At 44.4% G+C, this 24,521-nt stretch overlaps 1 protein-coding gene across 2 annotated transcripts in view; it reads right to left on the bottom strand.

The window, feature by feature from the left end:
- Nucleotides 1–24,521, bottom strand: part of STARD13 (StAR related lipid transfer domain containing 13) — a 390,032-nt gene that overhangs the window by 267,226 nt on the left and 98,285 nt on the right. For both annotated transcript variants that reach the window (XM_068267055.1, XM_068267058.1), the window contains one exon: nt 21,281–21,314. In XM_068267055.1, coding sequence (XP_068123156.1) covers nt 21,281–21,314 — 34 coding nt within the window. The remainder of the gene's footprint in view (nt 1–21,280; nt 21,315–24,521) is intronic.

Consider the following 24,521-nt stretch of genomic DNA (forward strand, 5'->3'; position numbering starts at 1 on the left):
CACCAGGGGTCCACGCACCCCCATAGGAGCCAGCCAAATGCCCCACCCCCCACCCAGGCAGCCCCCTCGGTGGCCAGATCTGTTAAAAAAAAAGGATTAGAAAGCAGCCTGACTCACCTTATCTCGTTCCAGCGATCAGCCTGCAGCCCAAGCCTCCGATCGCCGCTCTGCACGCAGCCCTGTGATGCCGGTTACCGGGTCCCGGCTTGATGACGTCATCAAGCCAGGACTCAGCTATTCAGCATCACAGGGCTGCGTGCAGAGCAGCGATCGGAGGCTCGGGCTGCAGGCTGATCGCTGGAACAGGAAAAGGTGAGTCAGGCTGCTTTCTAATCCTTTTTTTTTTTTACAGATCTGGCCACCGAGGGGAGAGATGAAGGATCACCGCTGTTTGCTACAGCGGTGATCGTTCATCGGCAGGGGGGGGGGTCACTCATTGGCTACAAGGGAACATTTTCCCTTTCACCAATTAGTATTGCAGCTGTTAGTGCCAGGAGGTGCGCTCTGAAGCGCACCTGTTCCTGCACAACAGGGCTGCAAGCAGGTCAGTATATCTACGTCGCTGTGGCTTGGAGAGAGCCACAGCAGACGTAGATATACTGTATCAAAGGAGAAAGTGGTTAACCTACTCAGATTAATACAAAAGTTTTTCACTGCAGGTGTTGCACATAGCCAGAAGGTTAGCAACAGTACAGCACTCATCCTTATAACCTGATGGATCAAGTCTCACTCCCTGTTGGTGACTGTGCCTTCCTCCTCCTTACAAAGTGTTTACAGATATTATCAGCACTAATTATGAGTGTTATGAAGGCACAGAGTAAGTTTAACCCTGCAGAAGCAGCAGAAAGTTTAAGACCGTTTACTCAAACAGAAACCAGCACAAGCTGTTGCTTGTTTCCTATCAGTATATGCACACTGTAATCAGTGTGTTCTGCTCTGTAGAGAAGCAAGGGAGGAAGATGAATGGAGTCAAGCTGCCAGGACCTGCAGTGGTACACAGCAATGGCCATTGGCATGGTGGTCCTGCTTGCCTGACTGCTCAAGTTGTTGGCGGGCATCAGGGGACAACTGCACGCAAGTAGAAAAGGCAACCTAAGTTGCAAGTTTGTACAAGCCAGTTTGGAATATATGTACTATGGCTGACATACTGGAATCTTGAAAAGACTATAAAATAATGAATGCAAGTACCGGTATATTGTATTATTGATCATGGTCACATTTTACATTTTTTTTTTAAAAGCACACATAGACCCTTAGACTGCCAGCTGATTTTTAAAAAATATACACGCCAGTGCCAGCTGTTTTTGAATTCTGTTTATTAAAAGTCTTGCTGCCAAAATCTACATGTAACACCAAAGTCCACATTAGTCAGTAGGAATTGTCATTGAGGTGCAAATAAATTTGAGATCATTGAGAATTATTATGAAAATCTATAGTAACATTGACTAATCACTTCTTGCAGTAAAAGTATTTGGTTGGTCCATTTTCAAGATGCATAGATTTGCAGTAATATTTGCATAATTCTCCATCATTTTAGAATTATTTGTATATTCCAAGTAGAAAGTTGTCACTGATCCAAAACTTTGTACTATATGCCTTTTTGACGTCCGTGGCACAGGTTTATGTGGACACAAAAATGCAGATAGATATCTGAAATAATTGTGTACTAAAATGTCTTTATAAGTCCTTGGCGTATGGTGTGAAAACACAGAACGCCTATAGATGCACGCTTCAGTCTAAGGCAGTGACGTAATGGGCTCCAAGTGCAAGTTTTACGCTGGGCCCCCCATGCACTTTATACAGAACAAGTAATATGGTTCACCAAAACCTGCCAAGGACAGTCACAGGTTCAGAGGTGCAAGAAGGGGATGGGGAACAGCTTGTTAATGGTTACTACTACCCAAAGCATCTATAGAAGTGATCATTAGCAGCACAGGACCAATAGAGAGCTAATACTGAGGTTGAGGGAGGGCCCATCAGGGCCCCTCTGGCCCAAGGGCCTCTGTGCAGTCGCAACCTCTGCATACTACACCACTGATCTAAGGGTTAAAATTGCAATACAGCTTTTAAATCTAATCAAGGAACTGGTTGTTTCTTATCTGCGGGTGTTAAAAAAAATTCCTTGATTTCCTGCCAAAACTATTATTTCACATCAGGTTAAAAATATGGCCGATTGGTCTACCACATCATCACATGTGTCACCAGCACTAAGGGGGTGATTAATCATTGTGAAAGAAAGGGTAGTCTGCTGCCCTCAATAGGCCTGATGCCATACTCGCTGCTCTGTGAATTTTTATACAGATTTGTGCCTAGGGAATACCTTGTAAGTCACGAAACACTTACGGTCCAAAGCAAAAAGAAGATAAGGGCTCATATGGGACAACTGCAGGTCATGCATGTCTGTTACTTTATCCACGTATATATATTTTCCTCTTTTGTAAACTGTTCACGTAATGTATAAACAAGTCTCTGTACTTGTCAGCATTACCCATTCTCAGAAAATGTAGGTCAGGAGTTAAGATTTATTTTCTTAACAGAAAGCAGCAAGCCTTGGATGAAGCCATGAAATATTTAGGAGCAAGTTATAGACATCAATCAAAGGTCTGTGATGTTCCTGTGGAAGGTGCATTGAAAATTCCCATATCTATCTATGCTATCTACCCAATGAACCGAAACTGTGCAGGATTTGTCAGTGCAGTATGAGCAATGAGTGCAGAATGTATTTCATCATTTCTATTTAGGTTCTTCTACATCATATCAGCTCTGAACACATCTTATCAAGGCTGTCTACCCTTCTGAAAAATATTGTTACTCATTTATTGGTAATGAAGCTTAAAGTGGCAATGTCATCACAATTCATAGTTAAAGGACTACTGTAGGGGGGTAGGGGGGAAAAAAGAGTTGAACTTACCTGGGGCTTCTAATCGTCCCCTGGAGATGTCCTGTGCCCACGCAGTAACTCACCGATGCTCTGGTCCCCGCCTCCGGATCACTTCTGGAATTTTCGACTTTAAATTCAGAAAACCACTGTGCCTGCATGGGTGTGCCCTCCCTCCCACTGATATCACCAGGAGTGTATTGCATAGGCCCAGTACGGTCTGTGCTTGCGAGTACACTCCTGGTGACGTCAGCGGGAGCGAGGACACGGCCGCGCAGGCGCAGTGCTTTTTCCGTCTTTAAAGTCAGAAATTCTAGAAGTGAACCAGAGCCGGGGACCATTAGAAGCCCCAGGTAAGTTCAACTCTTTTTCCCCCTTCCCCCCCCTCCACCCCACAAACACACACAGTAGTCCATTAAAGCATTAAACATAGCATAAAATTAACAGCTAAAGCGTTGACTGGTTAGATTAAAATACTCACTTAATTTAACTAATTGATAAGCCTACCTTTGCTGTGCAGAATTATCAGATTGAGCTGGAAGTGTATATGTTGTGTAAAACAAGGCAGAAAAGCTACTATTATATAGGGGAAGGGAGCATAGTAATATATCTCCTCTATTTGCTTACTGATTACTTCTCTAGGATTACATCTGATAATTTGGCCTGCATTTGGCAATGATATAAGTCAGCTTCATTGAGGTGCACATACACATTCAAATGACACCAAAACAGTCTCAGAGTGTTTCATATGAATTTTTTTTACTGTGTTTAATGGTGAGTACGGATGATTCAATGTCCCTTCTGATCGATAGGTAATCTGATGGGAAGTTGTATCGTGTATACAAACTGCTCCTGATCGAGATCGATTTTCACATGATAACGTTGCAATATTGCTCCCATTATCAAACGGGAGCAGATCGAACATGTCAGAGATAATCGTCTGATTCCCGTCAATAAAATGGAAAATTGCACTGTGTGTGCTTAGCATAATGTTTTAGAGGAAAACATTTTTTTTTTTATGACAATACAACTTTAAAGCTCAACTTAGATTAAAAAAAATGACAGTACCACTTTAACCACTTAAAGAGACACTGAAGCGAAAAAAAAAAGATGATATTATGATTTGTATGTGTAGCACAGCTAAGAAATAAAACATTAAGATCAGATACATCAGTGTAATTGTTTCCAGTACAGGAAGAGTTGAGAAACTCCAGTTGTTATCTCTATGCAAAAAAGCTATTACGCTCTCCGACTAACTTAGTCGTGGAGAGGGCTGTTATCTGACTTTTATTAACTCAACTGTAATTGAACTGTTTACTTTTTCTCTGCTAGAGGAGAGGTCATTACTTCACAGACTGCTCTGAAAGACTCATTTTGAATGCTAAGTGTTGTGTAATCTGCACATATTATAGAATGATGCAATGTTAGAAAAAACACTATATACCTGAAAATAAAAATATGAGAATATTTTCTTTGCTGCTAATCTTCTAGTAATTATTCATAGTACACAACCAATTCATTATATCATATATTTTTTTTCGCTTTAGTGTCTCTTTAAGGACCGGGCCATTCTGCTCTGATCTGTGCTGCGTGGGCTCTCCAGCCCACAGCACAGATCAGGTTTCAGCCAGGGCGATCAGACTTCCCCCCCCTTTTTTTCCCACTAGGGGGATGTCCTGCTGGGGGGGTCTGATCGCCACTGGCTATGTTTGTGTTGCGGGGGGGCTCCTCAAAGCCCCCCTCCGCAGCGTTTTCCGCCCTCCCTTCCTCACCCTCCCTCTCCCTCTGGGCGCTGCTTAGGATAGACTTCAGCCTATCAAATGCCGGCGATCCCTGGTCAATCAGAAGCCAGGGATCGCCGATCTCCTTTGCGCCGTATGATGTAAACAGCGGGGATTTCTTCCCCGCGTGTTTACATTTAGCCTGCGAGCCGCGATCGGCAGCTCGCAGACTGTTCACGGAGACAGCCTCCGTGAACGGACATGGAACCCATGGGAAACCACTAACGACCTGCCGACGCCTATCGGCGTTAGGCGGTCGTTAAGCTCAACTTAGATTTAAAAAAAACTTTTACATTTGGTAATTTATTATTATTAAAATTATCTTAGAATTTCAGTTTGCTGCCTAGAAACTCAAACAGCAATATTTTTAAAGCATAAAATCTATATTTTAGTGCTTCGGGAAGTCCCCTCCTCCTGTAGGTGTAATTAGCATACAGCAGCAGACTACTGGGCCTAAACGTTGATAATATGAAAAATGACAAATCCATTACTTGCTTTGATTGCAGAAAGCCTGAGCTGTGCACATGCTCATACCCAAGACTTCTCACAGGCTTCACCCTTCCTTTGCAACTCTCTCCTCTCCATCATATTTATAATGTTCTGAATCCAAGTGCAACTTAAAGAGGATCTCCAGTGAAAATAATGTAATACATTTTTTTTACAATAATTATGTATAAATTATTTAGTCAGTGTTTGCCCATTGTAAAATCTTTCCTCCCCCTGTTATACTTTCTGACATTTATCACAAGGTGACATTTTTACTGCTGAAAGGTGATATCAGTGGAAGGAGATGCTACTTGCTTTTTTGGTAGTTGGAAACAGCTGTTATTTCCCACAATGCAACAAGGCTCCCACAGTGTGATGTCAATACCTCAGTGCTTTGATGCACTGACATCACACTGTGGGAGGGGTTTAACCACAAAATCAGCCCTACAGAGACCCCTGATGATCCGTTTGAGAAAAGGAAAATATTTCTCATGGGAAAGGGAGTATCAGCTACTGATTGGGATGAAGTTTAATACTTGGTTACAGTTTCTCTTTAACACATACTTTTCCAAACCAACATAAAATGTTGTAATAATTACTAGCCACATGTGTACCTATGTCCCCATCCCAGTCGTGCAAGCATCTATACAATACAATAACATTTGTAAAGCGCTTTTCTCCCATAGGACTCAAAGCGCAATCTGCTGCTTCTGCTCCAGTATTCATTAATAAAATGTGGAAATCAATGAAGGTATATTGTACTGGTTGAACTCGATGGACGTATGTCTTTTTTCAACCGTAATAACTATGTAACTATGTAACTATGTATATCCCAAGGAGCGATCGTCACACCCGTACTATAATCAATATTTCATAACAGAGACCGCTGGTACTTACTGGTGACGTAGTGGTTAAGGCCTCATCGCTACTGATGGTCAGAACAAGGCAACTAGTATGCTGCTTGGAATTGGGATTCAACAACAACAACAAAACATTTGTATAGCGCTTTTCTCCCGTAGGACCCAAATCACAAATGCCAGACTAAACAGGTGGCTTTTCAGGTTGATTTCATCGTGTCCAGGATTGTAGCTGTATTGATTAAGTTTGGCAAGGCATTCCACAGGGTAGGAGCAGCATGACAGAAAGCTCTGGCTCCAAAGGTTTTTAGTTGAACTCTGGGGGTGGTCAAGTTATTGGATCCTTTTGATCTGAGACTGTGGGAGGTGTGACGCTGTTGCAGCAAATCATTCACGCAAACAATACTAAAAAAAAAAAAATCTAAAGTCCATCCTTTTATGCAAAAATAGACATAATTTTATAAAAAAAAAAAAACATCCAAGAAGCAGACCTCAAAAATAGCATTGATGTGCAGAGAAGATAAAGAAGTGATATTGTGATAGTTGCAGGTGGTCCAGTGTTAGTCATGAAGAGAATCCAGAGACATAACAACAAAAGTTGTTTAGGTGATACCTTTAATGGCTAACTGTACAAGATTTCAGTTCTGTATCATGCCTTAAGAAGGCATGGTGCCTGGCTCTTCTACTGACCACATATGCTATTGCTCCATTGTTATTGCCTGATGAAGCGGAATCAAACCTGCGAAACGCGTTGCATATTTGGAGTTCATAAATAAAATATATTGACTGTCTTTACTACAGTCGTTGTGTGTCTACTTGGAGGAGGTAAGTCCACCACTACCTCCTCTATTTACCAAGAATTTGGTTTTTTAAGCTCATTTAGATTCCTGTTATCCTTTTGACTTCTCTGTTCTCCTGCATAAGAAGAAATCCTGTATGTTTTGGGCATTTGTCAGCCCTTTCAGCCCTCAGACAATGTAATACATGCTACAAAAGTGAGGCACTCTTTATCCAGCTAAAAATACCTTCTGGCACTTTATTTTGGCCTGAGGAAGTAGACAGAGACCAATGAAATGCGTTGCCAATGCATATTGAATATGTTATTATTGAGGTAAACCACCTCCTTTTTCTTCAATTTAGTTGTTATTAAATCAGTTTTATACATCCCGGGGAGCCTCTTACCCCCTTTGTAATGTAATACATAAGGTTGAACCAATAATAGTTACTAGTCCCAGATGGATAAGTTCATCAAAGCAGATATAGTAAAAGCAGAGTCAATCTCGGAACAAGAAAACCACAGTGCACCGGAAGCCACCAGTGCTCCAGTATTGTCACTTTTCCTAATCTTTTCAATCCCCTCTTCTCTAAGTTGTAAGCTTTCACATTCAGAGCCTTCCCTTTATTGTTTTTCTCTTTTTTTTGTCTTTACAGTAATGGTTCCTAAGCATTTATTTACACCAATAGAGGTTATTATTACTCCTTGCATTATTTATTTATGTATATATTATATACCTGTAAAAATATGAAATGTTAATATATTGTTTCCACCAATTGTCAATCTTATCTATATTGCTCTACAGAGGATGATGGATATATAACGGTATACATTTAAAACAATAATAATAATAATAGCAACTGTGTGAAATGTTTTTTCACCAGAACCCTCCTACAAACACCAACTGATTATTTTTTTTTCACACAACTGTAATTAGAATCATTGTAATTCCGGGTGACTCTGTCTTCCTCCATGAGTTTCCTTTAAGACGCACAATCATAGAGCTATTGGGAATGTCACTAGTGGCCAGCGATAGACCTGACGTGCTGAAAGGAGCTTATCAGACACTTATGGCTGGACAGATGACACTAGCGAGGCACTGAGATTACTCTGCCCCAGACTGTGGGAAAGGGAAAGTGGTCACTAGCTGACGTTCATCGTAAGAAAACAAGAACAAAACTACACTTTGAATGTTTGCAGCTGACGCGTTATTACAATCAGAATTGAACAGAGGTCAACTCTTGATCTGTTTACGTTTTCTAGGCAATGGAAAACTTTTCTGAGGAGAGTTGCTGGCGGTGAGGCCTGGGTGTTCTCAGCAACACATACTTCCAGGATGAAAATATTTTTATGAAAAGGGATTACTTGTCATAAAGTGACGACTTGGCATTCCATGAGGTGGTGGGGCAAATATCTTATCACTGGGCATGGCAAAATCAAAGTTACAGTCTTCCCTTTAAGGCCTCATCACTAATGATGGTCAAAAAAAGGCAAATAGTAAGCTGCTTGGAATTGGGATTCAACAACAACGAAGAAACATTCATAAAGCACTTTTCTCCCTTAGGACCCAAAGCACATAAGCTTGTCTCAGACCAACTACATAGTGATGTGTACCGGGAAAAAAAATTATATGGTCATAAATGCCAGACTAAACAGGTGGCTATTCAGTTTTGATTTAAACGTGTCCAGGGTTGGAGCTGTCTTGATTAAGTTTGGCACGGCATTCCACAGGATAGGGTCAGCACGACAGAAAGCTCCAGCTCCAAAGGTTTTTAGTTGAACTCTGGTGGAGATCAAGCTATTGGACCCTTTCGATCTATGGTTGTAGAAGGAGCGATGCAGTTGCAGCAAATCCTTGAGGTATCCGGGGCCTACGCTGTGTAGGGATTTTAATGTTAGCATGCCAGTTTTGAAAAGGATTCTCAATCTTATGGGTAGCCAGTGTACAAGAAGTGAATCCAATCCCAAGCTTTGTACAATGTGAATGAAATTTGCATGCAAACTAATCACAACATTTGTCAGCTTTTGCAGCTTCAGAAATGGTTACAAGTTGTTCTGATCACTTTCTTTAATTACGTATGTAATAAGAGATCAATACCTGCATGCTCTTATATGCAAACAGGTAAACACATTCTAATTAAGTGCCAAAAATGAGTAGAAAACAAAAACAAGGCTACATTGTTAAAAATATACAAAATATTCAGGTGCAGGTTCAAGAACATTTGGGAAATAGTGATCACAACATGATAACGTTTGATCTGGTGACTGATAGGCCACGGGGCAGCGGGACCACTAAAACAATGAATTTTAGAAAAGCAAAGTTCAATCAAATTAAGCAGGCACTAAGTTTGGTGAACTGGGATAATGTACTACAAGGGGAGGACACCGAAGGGAAATGGCAAGCTTTTAAACTTATTCTCAATCAATATTGTAGTATGTATATCCCATATGGAAACAAAATGTCTAGGAATAAAAAAAGGCCTCTATGGATGAATAGAAAGGTTAGGGATAAAATGAAGAGGGAAAGGAATGCCTATAAGGTCCTAAAACAGGAGGGGACCGAGGCTGCACTAAGCAATTATAAGGAGTGCAATAAAAATTGTAAAAAAGAAATTAGGCTGGCAAAGATCGAAGCTGAAAATCAAAATCGCTAGGGATATCAAATCTAACCCAAAAAAGTTTTACAAGTACATCAACTCTAAAAAAGAAAGGTTGACTGTATAGGACTAGTGTTGGGCGAACATCTAGATGTTCGGGTTCGGGCCGAACAGGCCGAACATGGCCGCGATGTTCGGGTGTTCGACCCGAACTCCGAACATAATGGAAGTCAATGGGGACCCGAACTTTTGTGCTTTGTAAAGCCTCCTTATATGCTACATACCCCAAATTTACAGGGTATGTGCACCTTGGGAGTGGGTACAAGAGGAAAAAAAAATTTAGCAAAAAGAGCTTATAGTTTTTGAGAAAATCGATTTTAAAGTTTCAAAGGGAAAACTGTCTTTTAAATGCGGGAAATGTCTGTTTTCTTTGCACAGGTAACATGCTTTTTGTCGGCATGCAGTCATAAATGTAATACATATAAGAGGTTCCAGGAAAAGGGACCGGTAATGCTAACCCAGCAGCAGCACACGTGATGGAACAGGAGGAGGCGCAGGAGGAGAAGGCCACGCTTTGTGAGACACAACAACCCAGGCCTTGCATGAGGACAAAAAGCGTGCGGATAGCATGCTTTGTACCGCCATGTAGTCATAAATGTAATAAAGATAAGAGGTTCAATAAACAGGGACCACGCGGCAACGGTAACCCAGCAGCAGCAGCAGCAGCAGCAGCACACGTGATGGAACAGGAGGAGGCGCAGGAGGAGAAGGCCACGCTTTGTGAGACACAACAACCCAGGCCTTGCATGAGGACAAAAAGCGTGCGGATAGCATGCTTTGTACCGCCATGTAGTCATAAATGTAATAAAGATAAGAGGTTCAATAAACAGGGACCACGCGGCAACGGTAACCCAGCAGCAGCAGCAGCAGCACACGTGATGGAACAGGAGGAGGCGCAGGAGGAGAAGGCCACGCTTTGTGAGACACAACAACCCAGGCCTTGCATGAGGACAAAAAGCGTGCGGATAGCATGCTTTGTACCGCCATGTAGTCATAAATGTAATAAAGATAAGAGGTTCAATAAACAGGGACCACGCGGCAACGGTAACCCAGCAGCAGCAGCAGCACACGTGATGGAACAGGAGGAGGCGCAGGAGGAGAAGGCCACGCTTTGTGAGACACAACAACCCAGGCCTTGCATGAGGACAAAAAGCGTGCGGATATAGCAGCAATGCTTTTTGCCGCCATGCAGTCATAAATGTAATACAGATGAGAGGTTCAATAAACAGGGACCGGAAACGCTAAACCATCCCAGATGTTCATCGGTCATGTTACTTGGTTGGGGTCCAGGAGTGTTGCGTAGTCGTTTCCAATCCAGGATTGATTCATTTTAATTTGAGTCAGACGGTCTGCATTTTCTGTGGAGAGGCGGATACGCCGATCTGTGATGATGCCTCCGGCAGCACTGAAACAGCGTTCCGACATAACGCTGGCTGCCGGGCAAGCCAGCACCTCTATTGCGTACATTGCCAGTTCGTGCCAGGTGTCTAGCTTCATGCCCGGTTTCAGGTCCAGCGGTGCCAGCCACAAATCCGTCTGTTCCTTTATTCCCCTCCAAATTTCCTCCCCTGTGTGCTGCTTATCCCCAAGGCAGATCAGCTTCAGCAACGCTTGCTGACGCATGCCAACAGCTGTGCTGCACTGCTTCCACGATCCTACTGCTGCTGGTGCTGGGTTAGCATTTCCGGATGAGGTACAGCTTTGAGATGCGTTGGAGGAGAAGGAGTCAGAGAGGTAGGTGCTGCTGTTGTTATCCAGCTGTTTGCGGCGTGGGCAACACCCGCGCCGTAGCAGGTGAGGAATCGCTGCCAGGCTCCACAAGGTTCACCCAGTGCGCGGTAAGGGAGATGTATCGACCCTGGCCGAACGCACTCGTCCAGGTGTCAGTGGTGAGGTGAACCTTGCAGGCAACGGCATTCTTCAAGCTTCGGGTTATTTAGCTGACCACGTGCTCATGCAACTCAGGCACTGCAGAGCGCGCAAAGTGGTAGCGGCTGGGAACCACGTAACGTGGGATGGCCACTGACATCATGCCCTTGAAGCTGTTTGTCTCCACCACTCGATATGGCAGCATTTCGCAGGCCAGAAGCTTGGCTATGCTGGCTGGCTGTTACTGCCACGGCCCGGGGGTCATTTGCTGGCAATTTCCTCTTGTGCTCAAACATCTCAGAAACAGACAACTCAACCGTAGCGCTGCACACCGAAGGGCTGTTGGTTGTTGTGTTTGATGAACACTGGGAGACCTCAAGAGCACTAGTCCGGAAAGTGACAGTGTCAGCATCGTCTGATGTTTGTGAATGTTGTGAACCACGCAATGGCTGGGCTACTGCTGCTGCTGAGGCGGGTCTGGTGGTGAGTCTGGTGAACCCAAGGGAGGCAGTGTTGCTGGTGGTACCCTGTCCTGCCGCGTTTGCCCACAGAGTGGGATGTTTGGATAGAATGTGGCGGCTCATGCTGGTGGTGGAGAGGTTGTTAATACTTTTCCCCCTGCTCAGGCGGGTCTTGCACACCTTGCAAATCGCCATGGTAACATCCTCAGTGCAGTCTTCAAAGAAAGCCCAGACTTTAACTGGCTGAGGACTCGGACCTCGTGCGTGATGTGCTGGTGCTGCTTAACCCACTGCTGGACGCTTGAGAGGTCATCCAAGTAATTATCTGGTCCTGTTCTTTTGGATCTGTGAGGGTTGTTGTCCTGGACAACATGGGCAGTATTGAGTGGGTTTTCTTGGGTGCTCCCCTGTGGCCTGTACGTGAACCGTCAGGGGAAACACCTCTTCCCTTGCCCCTCCCTCTTTCACCGGATTTCTTCCTCATTTCACTTATCCTTAAAGTACACGCTGACTGGCAGCAGTACAGTGGCAGTACAGAAATGCTATACAGTGGTGGGTGAGCGGTGTACCACTATTGTCAGCAGTGACACAGAGCACAATGCTATACAGTGGCGGGTGAGCGGTGTACTACTGTTCCCAGCAGACACAGAGTGGAAGTAAACACAATGCTATATAGTGTGGCTGAGCCGTGTACACAGAGTGGCATTAAACACAATGCTATATAGTCTGCTATATAGTCACCCCGAACAGGGTGATGTTCTGCAGAACCCGAACAGTGGCAAACACTGTTCGCCCAACACTACTGGGAGGGAACGCAGATTTTAGTACCTAAACACACGATACAACATGTTTTCCGGGGTCGGACTCTGAGGCACATACAGATGGTCCCGATCATCATCCTCATCATACAACTCTTCTCCTGAGTCTGACCCACCCACCACCTCTGCCACCCCAACATCCCCAGACACAGACCCCTCATCGTCCTCAACATTAACTTGGGATGCTGGCCTGAGCCAGACCTCCTCCTCCACATCAGGCCCCATCATCTCCTCAATGGCAGCCCTCATTAATCGCTCTGGCGACGGACTGATGGACACAACGTTCTCCTCCGGGGAGGGCTGCTGCTGACCACTGGCTGCTGGGGTGGATGTTATAGCTTGCGTGGGGCGTTGGCTGTTGCTGTTGTTGGGAGTGCTGCTCACAGCGGAGGTCTCTGGGGAACTCATGTTGAGCTCATATAGTGGTTGACGGTGAGTGGAGTATTACTGATCCCAGCAATATACACACTGACTGGCAGAGTACGCAATGCTATATAGTGTGGCTGAGCGGTGTACACAGAGTGGCAGTAAACACAATGCTATATAGTCTGGCTGAGCGAGCGGTGTACTACTGTTCCCAGCAGAATCAGAGTGGCAGTAAACAATGGTATATAGTCTGGCTGAGCGGTGTACATAGAGTGTCAGTAAACAATGGTATATAGTCTGGCTGAGCGAGCGGTGTACTACTGTTCCCAGCAGAATCAGAGTGGCAGTAAACAATGGTATATAGTCTGGCTGAGCGGTGTACATAGAGTGTCAGTAAACAATGGTATATAGTCTGGCTGAGCGAGCGGTGTACTACTGTTCCCAGCAGAATCAGAGTGGCAGTAAACAATGGTATATAGTCTGGCTGAGCGGTGTACACAGAGTGTCAGTAAACAATGGTATATAGTCTGGCTGAGCGGTGTACACACAATGCTATATAGTCTGCTATATAGTGTCAGTAAACAATGGTATATAGTCTGGCTGAGCGGTGTACACAGAGTGTCAGTAAACAATGGTATATAGTCTGGCTGAGCGAGCGGTGTACTACTGTTCCCAGCAGAATCAGAGTGGCAGTAAACAATGGTATATAGTCTGGCTGAGCGGTGTACACAGAGTGTCAGTAAACAATGGTATATAGTCTGGCTGAGCGGTGTACACACAATGCTATATAGTCTGCTATATAGTGTCAGTAAACAATGGTATATAGTCTGGCTGAGCGAGCGGTGTACTACTGTTCCCAGCAGAATCAGAGTGGCAGTAAACAATGGTATATAGTCTGGCTGAGCGGTGTACACAGAGTGTCAGTAAACAATGGTATATAGTGTGGCTGAGTGGTGTACACAGAGTGTCAGTAAACAATGGTATATAGTCTGGCTGAGCGGTGTACACAGAGTGTCAGTAAACAATGGTATATAGTCTGGCTGAGCGAGCGGTGTACTACTGTTCCCAGCAGAATCAGAGTGGCAGTAAACAATGGTATATAGTCTGGCTGAGCGGTGTACACAGAGTGTCAGTAAACAATGGTATATAGTGTGGCTGAGTGGTGTACACAGAGTGTCAGTAAACAATGGTATATAGTCTGGCTGAGCGGTGTACACAGAGTGGCAGTAAACACAATGCTATATACTCTGGCTGAGCGAGCGGTGTACTACTGTTCCCAGCAGACACAGAACAGTAAACAGAATGCTATATAGTGTGGCTGAGCGAGCGGTGTACCACTATTCCCAGCAGACACAGAACAGTGAACAGAATGCTATATAGTGTGGCTGAGCGAGCGGTGTACCACTATTCCCAGCAGACACAGAACAGTAAACAGAATGCTATATAGTGTGGCTGAGCGAGCGGTGTACCACTATTCCAAGCAGACACAGAACAGTGAACAGAATGCTATATAGTGTGGCTGAGCGAGCGGTGTACCACTATTCCCAGCAGACACAGAGTGGCAGTAAACAGAATGCTATATAGTGTGGCTGAGCGAGGTACACAGAGTGGCAGTAAACAGAATGCTATATAGTGTGGCTGAGCGAGCGGTGTACCACTATTCCCAGCAGACACAGAACAGTGAACAGAATGCTATATAGTGTGGCTGAGCGAGCGGTGTACCACTATTCCCAGCAGACACAGAACAGTGAACAGAATGCTATATAGTGTGGATGAGCGAGCGGTGTACCACTATTCCCAGCAGACACAGAACAGTAAACAGAATGCTATATAGTGTGGCTGAGCGAGCGGTGTACCACTATTCCCAGCAGACACAGAACAGTGAACAGAATGCTATATAGTGTGGCTGAGCGAGCGGTGTACCACTATTCCCAGCAGACACAGAACAGTGAACAGAATGCTATATAGTGTGGCTGAGCGAGCGGTGTACTACTGTTCCCAGCAGACACAGAACAGTACACAGAATGCTATATAGTGTGGCTGAACGAGCGGTGTACTACTGTTCCCAGCAGACACAGAACAGTACACAGAATGCTATATAGTGTGGCTGAACGAGCGGTGTACCACTATTCCAAGCAGACACAGAACAGTGAACAGAATGCTATATAGTGTGGCTGAGCGAGCGGTGTACCACTATTCCCAGCAGACACAGAGTGGCAGTAAACAGAATGCTATATAGTGTGGCTGAGCGAGGTACACAGAGTGGCAGTAAACAGAATGCTATATAGTGTGGCTGTGCAAGCGGTGTACTACTATTCCCAGCAGACACAGAGTGGCAGTAAACAGAATGCTATATAGTGTGGCTGAGCGAGGTACACAGAGTGGCAGTAAACAGAATGCTGAGCGAGCGGTGTACTACTATTCCCAGCAGCGACACACAATGACTGGGGGGGACCCTGGCTAGCGTGGCTGGAGCGCGAACTACCCTGCCTGCCTACCCAAAGCTAAACCCACAGACAAATGGCGGAGATATGACGTGGTTCGGGTATTTATTTACCCGAACCACGTGACAGTTCGGCCAATCAGAGCGCGTTCGGGTCCGAACCACGTGACCCGTTCGGCCAATCACAGCGCTAGCCGAACGTTCGGGGAACGTTCGGCCATGCGCTCTTAGTTCGGCCATATGGCCGAACGGTTTGGCCGAGCACCGTCAGGTGTTCGGCCGAACTCGAACATCACCCGAACAGGGTGATGTTCTGCAGAACCCGAACAGTGGCGAACACTGTTCGCCCAACACTATATAGGACTCCTAAAGGATGAGGGTGGGAACTCAATGGTGGATGACCAAGGTAAGGCAGAGTTATTAAATGCTTTCTTTGCTTCTGTCTTCACAAAGGAAACAGCACTGTTGCAAATTACAGAGGCAGAAGAGTCTCAATCTTCTAACTGTAATATTAAATACTTAACGCAGGAAGAAGTGAAGGCAAGACTAAATAAATTAAAAATAGACAAGGCACCTGGCCCGGATGGCATGCATCCTCGGGTCTTAAGGGAATTAAGTTCAGTTATAGCTGAACCCCTTTATCTTATCTTTTGTGACTCTCTTGCAACTGGCAGAGTCCCAGTGGATTGGCGTACAGCCCACGTTTTCCCATTATTTAAGAAGGGCAAAAAATCAGATCCAGGAAATTATAGACCTGTAAGCTTAACATCAGTTGTATGCAAACTATTTGAGGGGTTACTAAGAGATACTATACATGACTTCATAGTAGAAAATAATCTTATTTCTCAGCATCAACATGGGTTTACTAAAGACAGGTCCTGGTTGACTAACATGCTCAGCTTTTATGAGGTAGTGAATGCTAATATGGATATTGGGAATGCTGTAGATGTGATATACTTGGACTTTGCAAAGGCCTTCAACACTGTTCCCCGCAAAAGTCTGGTGCAAAAATTGAGGAGGCAAGGACTGGGGAAGAGTCTGTGTGCATGGATAGGGAACTGGCTAATGGACAGAAAACAAAGAGTTATGGTCAATGGATCGTACTCAAAATGGGAGACTGTTAGCAGTGGGGTCCCACAGGGGTCTGTACTGGGTCCAGTACTCTTCAATTAATGACCTAGTAGATGCAGTAGTGAGCAATGTTGATATTTTTGCAGATGATACAAAATTGTGCAGAATCATCAACTCTCAGGAAGATAGTGTCATATTGCAACAGGATCTGGATAGAATGGCTATATGGGCACATACATGGCAGATGAAATTCAATGTTGAAAAATGTAAAGTCATGCATTTTGGTCGTACCAATGGTCTAGCACCATACAAAATAAATGGGATACAGTTGGGGACATCAAACTTGGAGAAGGACTTAGGAGTACTCATCGACAACAAGTTAAATAATCATACTCAATGCCAAGCAGCTGCAGCTAAAGCTAACAACATTTTGGGATGCATTAAAAGGGAAATAAAAACTCGAGATGCTAGCATAATATTGCCCCTGTTTAACTCTCTAGTAAGGCCACATCTGGAATATGGAATTCAGTTCTGGGCACCACATTACAAAAAAGATATTGCAGTTTTAGAGCAGGTGCAGAGACGAGCAACAAAATTGATACGTGGGATGGAAGGTCTCGCTTACCAAGAAAGGTTAGATAAACTGGGTTTATTTAGTCTAGAGAAAAGACGCCTTAGAGGAGATCTAATTAACATGTATAAATACATCAGAGGGCAATATAATAGCTTGGCGGATGAGCTTTTTGTCCCTAGGCCTTCTCAAAGGACTAGAGGACATGATCTGCGCATGGAGGAAAAACGTTTTAGCCATTTATTTAGGAAAGGGTTCTTTACAGTAAGAGTGATTAAGATGTGGAATGCATTGCCACAGGAAGTCGTTATGGCAAACTCTATACCTGCATTTAAAGGGGGCTTAGATGCTTTCCTTGCGTTGAAAGACATCCATGACTACAATTACTAGATTATGCCTAATGATGTTGATCCAGGTATTTTATCTGATTGCCATCTGGAGTCGGGAAGAAATTTTTCCCTCTTGGGGCTAATTGGACCATGCCTTGTAAGGGTTTTTTCGCCTTCCTCTGGATCAACAGGGATATGTGAGGGAGCAGGCTGGTGTTGTACTTTGTACTGGTTGAACTCGATGGACGTATGTCTTTTTTTCAACCAAAATAACTATGTAACGATGTAACTATGTAATGAAAAGTTGCAGAAAAGTACCAAAATATACTAAAATATCAAACAACTGGACAACGTGTGCGATGAAGCTATTTCCCTAATGCTAACAGCCTGCAATTATAGGGTACGTGACCCGAGGCAAAGTTTCCTCAGGTAAGTACAGAGGTATGTTCATGCTGATATGTTGTCCATTCCTCTTTTTGTTACCCCTCCCCACAGCCACACTTTGAAAAATCTGAATTTCAGCTTAGGTCTAATTTTTAGGAAGAGGCAGGATTTTTAGGATGTTCCCTACTATTACCCTCCTATTTCCTTAAAGGAATACTGTAGAGGGGTAGGAGGAAAATGAGTTGAACTTACGCGGAGCTTCTAATGGTCCCCGCAGACATCCTGTGCCTGCGCAGCCACTCACCGATGCTCCGGCCCTGCCTCCAGTTCACTTCTGGAATTTCAGACTTTAAAGTCTTTAAAGTTTAAAGTCTGAAAACCACTGCGCCTGCGTTGCCGTGTCCTCGTTCCCGCTGATGTCACCAGGAGCGTACTGCGCAGGCACAGACCATACTGGTGACAACAACGGGAGCAAGGACACAGCCGTGCAGGCATAGTATTTTTCAGACTTTAAAGTTTAAAGCAGGATGTCTGTGGGGGAACATTAGAAGCTCCAGGTAAGTTTAACTTCTTTCCCCCCGACCCCCCTACAGTATTCCTTTAAGGGGAGGGTGAAAGGAGGGGCATTGTGGCAAGCCTGTCTTTTCCTGTCTGAAAATTTGACTTTAGACAAAAGTACGAATTTTTAAGGTATGATTGCGGACACTGAGTAAGGAGGAGAGCAACGGACTACACACAGGGATATGTGGATCCATTATAAGCATACCTCTGTTCTTACCTTAGGTAGCTTTTTCTTGAGTCAGGTATCCTTTAACAGATACAAAATCAGTAAGGAGAAAAAGATAAAAAAAATAAGACACTGATATCCAACATGAGTCAAAATGAGCAAAAAAAAACAAAAAAAAAACGCCCATCTGAACAGAATAATGTAATGAAACAAGGCTTAAAGTTATATTCATGCAACACACAGAATATAATACAAAAGAGTGTTACGACATCATAAAAGTACATCAAATATTGTAAAGGAAGAAGCATTTTGGAGGTTTGAAGCCATAGCTTCTCATGTGACTACAGTATGGGCTGCAGGCACACCAGAGAGGCTCTGGAGCGTTTTTAAAAATGCTAGCTGTCTGAAAACCGCTTGGGTAATGTATTTCAATGGGCTGGTGCACACCAGAGCGGGATGTTTTTTGCACAAACGCAAACTCGGGGGCTGCAGCATTTTTTAGATTTCTGAGGCGTTTTGCCTCAATGTTAAAGTATAGGAAAGTGGAAAACCGCCCTGAAAAAGGCTAGATCAGAGCGGTTTTCCAGACGTTTTTGTTACAGTAGCTGTTCAGTAACAGCTTTAGGCCCGGTTCACACTTGCGGTGGCCCTCCGGAATCGCCGTGCCGGAGCCGCACCGCCTGCAGAACGGACGGAACGGACGCACGGCATAGCAATTAAAGCCTATGCGTCCGTTCACATGGGTCCGTTCTGCAGAACCGGAGCCGGACCGGATCCGGGCCGGATCCGGACTCCGGCCTCCGTTCCAACATGCGCTATTTTTTCATCCGGCCCCTCCGGCAGCCGTATCCGGGGCGGAGCCGGACTGCACCATCCGGCCAATACAAACAAATGGGAACCGGAGGCCGCACAACACACTGGCTGAGAAATCCGGATCTTCTACCCCACTTCCTATGCGGATTTTTGCGGCGATATTGGCTGGGGACACATGGGCAAGCATTTTGGAGTGGAGCAGCACGAGCTGGAGGTGTTGGCAGGATGTTGGCAGCATGTCGGAGGTGGAGGTGAGTGCTAAACAGCAGAGGGCCTGATTCCACAGGTCCCCCTTCTGCTGACCTCCCAGACCCCAACATTTTTTTTTTTACGTATATTTTGCCAAACGGATCCGGATCGCATCCTGATTGCCACCTGATGCAACCTGACCGTACGGTTCCGATCCGGATCCGGTCCGGATCCGGTCAGGTCATCCGGTCCGTTTGGCAAACAACCGCTAATGTGAACCGGGCCTAACTGTAACAATATTTGTAATCTGCTACACAAAAACGCTCCAAAAAATGCTAGTCATGTTTAGGAAACCTCTCTAAACATACCTAGAATCGTTCTGAAATCTGCTTCAAAAACCTCTAGCGTTTTGCGGATCTGCTAGAGGTTTTTGGTGTGCACTGGCCCTGTTATGGGGATCTCATTGTGTGAAGACATGGCACTGGGCTCTCTTTCATGTCACCTTTCAGCAGAGAGCTGCTCTAAGGCCTGAAGGTGGTCATACAATTAAATGGGCACCAGATTCGACCATCAGCTAGATCCCTGTCAGATCAAAGCTGATCTGAGAGAGATATTTTACTGCCACACACTAGGATTTATAATAGAGTTTAGCATGACATCTAGTTAAAAATCTATCTAACCTCAGTGTTGAGCTGTTCGATGTAGTGTGACGCTATGGGTCATTGATCAGCCGCTGTTCCTGATTTTCTGTCAATCATTATCTTCCATCCAGCGCAATCTACTAATTTGATCAATTTAGGTTACAAAATTAATTGGACGATTGATTGGGCCGTTTGCGGCATCGATTTCTAGTAGATCCAGAGTGATCGAATCTGCCGGATATCGACTGAAAAAATGGATAAATGTATGACCATCTTCAGATAGCCAACCATTACCTGTACTGATCCTGTTACCTACTGTCCATGTGAAAAAAGCAGACCTGTACAGATGACATGCTTTAGGACAAACTAGGTCTTCTCTTCAAGTATCAACAAGAAGTCTCATGACATAAACCAATGGAAGCTTCTGTTATCTTTGCATATCTCATAGAAGAGCAGCAGATACCACAGGAAAAAGCATAAACAGATCTCCTTGGTTGCTATAATAAACTTATTCTACAGACATCTTGGTTAAAATAGTATTATACTCCCAAAACTAAAAGCACATTTGAAAGCATTCCCAAGCATTCCCTGTGAGTATAAAATTATATTACTGGAGAGAGCAGTCTTGCTTATCTCTGGCTAATCGGCAAATGTGATCATTGCCCGCAAGAACCTCTCTGCCTGTGTCTTCACTATGCCCCCTTCCTTTTCTGCTGAAGTAACTCAGCTGTTGCCAGAGTGATGTGTCCATTCAGCAGAGGGAGGGGGCAGAGTGAAGTCACAGGCAGAGAGCTTCATCGGTTTTTACACACAGGGAATGCTTTTAAATGTTCTTTTATGTAACTAAGAGTAGTTACTGAAATTTTCGCTTTGGGAGTATAATCCCACTTTAAGGAGAATTCATGGAGAAGCCTGTGATCAGTTGGATCAGGTTGATTAATTTTATTGCATCGATGCAATCATGGTATCTAGACACACTTGCACTTCCTGTATAGGCTAAAGCAGGAAGCAGAAATGAGACATGATCTCTCAACAACTTGTTTGGAGAACTTCTTTACATTAAAGATGGAATACTGGTAGAAGTACAACTAAATATTAAGGCATTAAGAAGCTGTCATATCAGTGCTAAACATGAACAGTTAATCAATGTGTCTGCGTACTCACCAGCTGTTCCATTAGTCATCATTTCTGGAATGACCTGTACAGAAAAAAACATGGCACATCAATAAATACAAACATCCCTATTTTTGACATTATACATATTTCGATCTGGCATGAGCAGTATCCAACATAAAAGACACACAGAACAACTTATTGTTTTCACTCTCAACATGTAACCATTCCTAAAACACCACAGTAGCACCCGATGTGGGTAATTTAACCACTTGACGACCAGAGGATTATTCCCCCCCTAGTGACCAGGCCATTTTTTACAATTCCACACTTCACAACTTTATTGCTCGGTCATACAACTTAGCACCCAAATGAATTTGACCTCCTTTTCTTCTTACAAATAGAGCTTTCTTTTGGTGGTCTCTGATTGCTGCTGCAATTGTCAGGTTTTTTTCAATAAAAAAAAGCGATTTTTTTTTTCATTGTTTGTATCCCCCTTTCCCCCTTAAATTGGCCCTACACTACGATCCATACACTACACATTACATACATAGGCATAAGCCTATGATAAGGATTCGATTGGGAGCCTATCAGAGGGACAGTTAAGTGACAAGCATATACTCTGTACAGCGCTGCGTACGATGGCAGCACTATATAAACATTTTTTTTTCTTTTTACTGAAAACGCAGCCTGCCTGAACCAACAATGCACAGAGGTATTTGGAAAATCAAATTCCATTTACCCACTGCATTGTGTTCATTATGCAGCCTGGAACCTCACCAAGTATTGCAAGCACTCCAATCTAATCAGAAATCTTTCTGCTGTAATAAATCTTATCTCATTCAGACAGGTTCGATTTGGTACATTGCCGACGTGAAGGAAGCTTGTCATCTCCCCTCCCACATTCCTGCTCCTCACTGATTGGCTGAGGGTAGTTCAGTGTGACACAAGGCTGATAAGGGAAATACACCTCACCTGTAATGCCTGGCAGATTTCCTGCTTTCTTTCAGTTACTATGCCCCAATTTATTACCATGGCTCTGAGCCCGGCCCATGTGTTCACCTATAAACAAGTCCCCGCTTGAACAGGACACTGAATAAGTCTCCTGACTTCAGTTACCCCCAGATCTTAACATGCAAGGTATAGCAACTGAGGCCGAGAAAGCTCGAGTACCACCAGAGAAAAGAAGACTATGCAACTGGGTGATATTAGGCAGAAGAGCAGAATGCTTTGTGGAGAAGGTTACACAGATCACACCAGGAGCTATGGACAAATTAGCAACGTTGCTCAGAGCAACTGCAGCTCTGAGCTTCCGATAACCTCCACAAATTAACAAGACACAATGGTTGCTCAGGGCGACCGCAGCCCTGAGTTTCTGATAACTGCCACAAATAACAAGACACAATGGTTACTCAGGGCGACCACAGCCCCGAGCTTCTGATGTCCAGCACACAAAACAGTCAACAGGCAGACAAACGGAATGCTTTCCAGCAAACAAGACAGTGGTTGCTCAGGGTGACTGCAGTCCTGAGCCTCTGATGTCTAGCACACTGAGTAACAAAGACAGACAACAGACAGACAGACGGAATGCTTGTTAGTAACAAGACACACTGGTTGCTCAGGGCAACCGCAGCCCTGAGTCTCTGATGTCCAACACACTTAGTAACAAAGACAGACAACAGAGAGACAGACTGAATGCTTGCCAATCTAATTGCTGCCCCAGTGATAGCAAACATCCACATTGACAAGGACAAGACAAATAAGTAGGAGCATAACTAATAGCAACCACAGCTTATAGTTACGTCCACAGGAACAAGACTTACAGGGAAAGACATACAGAAGGATTGTTTGCCCAACAATAGCAAACAGCCACACTGGTACGGAAAAGACAAACAGGTAGGAGCGTAACTAATAGCAGCAACCGCTGCTACAGTCACGCCCACAGGAACAGAACAAGCAGGAATACTACCAGTCACCAACATGATGAAAGCAGTCTCCAAGCTATCAGGATGGGTAAGACTTCACTGAACCCCTGCGGGTGCAGTGAACGTCCAGGCAACCCAGCAATCAACTATGGCTAAGCTGAACGCTATGTCGGGCGAGGTCTGAGAGGAGAGGTAGGTTTTTCTATGGACATCAGCCAATGAGAGCAGACATGCAAATTCCCACACAGCTGAATGGTAATCATGCAATCCTGTGTTAGACTGATTGAAGACTGCAAGCTGCCTGTTAATGGAAAGGACTCTTATTACAAATGCATGCCAGATTATGCAACCACATGCATGTAAGAAATCCACAGCGGTCTGGCTGCAGTTCGACTGCAGCAGGCCATAGGTGGACTCCTGACAACATCCTGGGCTACTCTGAACTGCAGAGTGATTGCAGATAGCAATGAGACTCATTGCGAATGCAATCAAAACCAAGCAAGCAAATGAAGGCAGAGAAATCAAAACTGCACGGGAGGGATCCTTATATCACCCCTCTGCAAAAGCTACTGAAATCTGATCTTGCTGTGCTCACATGTTTACAAAGCACGCTAGCTATGACAGAGCAGATTCTAGGGGGAAAAAAAGTAAGAGAGAAAATGACATCAGGATTAGCTTCAGTCTGAGTGAATCAAGATGGCAAATGTTAGGAACAGAATTCTCTTTATTTACTAAATAATATTCACTGAAGTCACAATGTGGACAGCACAATACATTGGTTATGTAAGTTGAGCAAGTGTCTCGAACCTCCCATTTTAGGATCGCAAACCTCGAACGCGAACATGCAAAAAAAGTTTGCGAACATGCAAACTTTTCGAAACCGCCATAGACTTCAATGGGCAGGCAAACTTTCAAAACTACAAACACTAATTGTGGCCACAAAAGTGATGGAAAAGATGTTTCAAGGGGTCTAGCACCTGTAGGGGGAATGGCGGAGTGGGATGGGATACACGCCAAAAGTCCCGGGGAAAAATCCAGATTTGAAGCACAGCAGGGTTTAAGGGCAGAAATCATATTGCATTGCTAAATTGGAGGCCTAAAGGGCTTTAAAACATCTTGCATGTGTATATGTTACGGCCAAAACCAGAAATCGGCCAATTCTAGAATTGGCCGGCCGTTTCTAGAACTGGCCGATTTGACTTCGGCCAAAGTCCAAAATGCTGGGAATTTCTGACATTGGCCGGCCAGTTCTAGAAACAGCCAAAGTCAGTCGGCCAAAGTCCAAAACGCAGAAATCCCAGAACATCCTGGGTCCTGTCCAGCACCATGAATGGCACTCGGAACGTCCTCTCTGCTCTGAAAGATAC

Source organism: Hyperolius riggenbachi, chromosome 2, assembly GCF_040937935.1.
Source record: "Hyperolius riggenbachi isolate aHypRig1 chromosome 2, aHypRig1.pri, whole genome shotgun sequence".
Taxonomy (NCBI): domain Eukaryota; kingdom Metazoa; phylum Chordata; class Amphibia; order Anura; family Hyperoliidae; genus Hyperolius; species Hyperolius riggenbachi.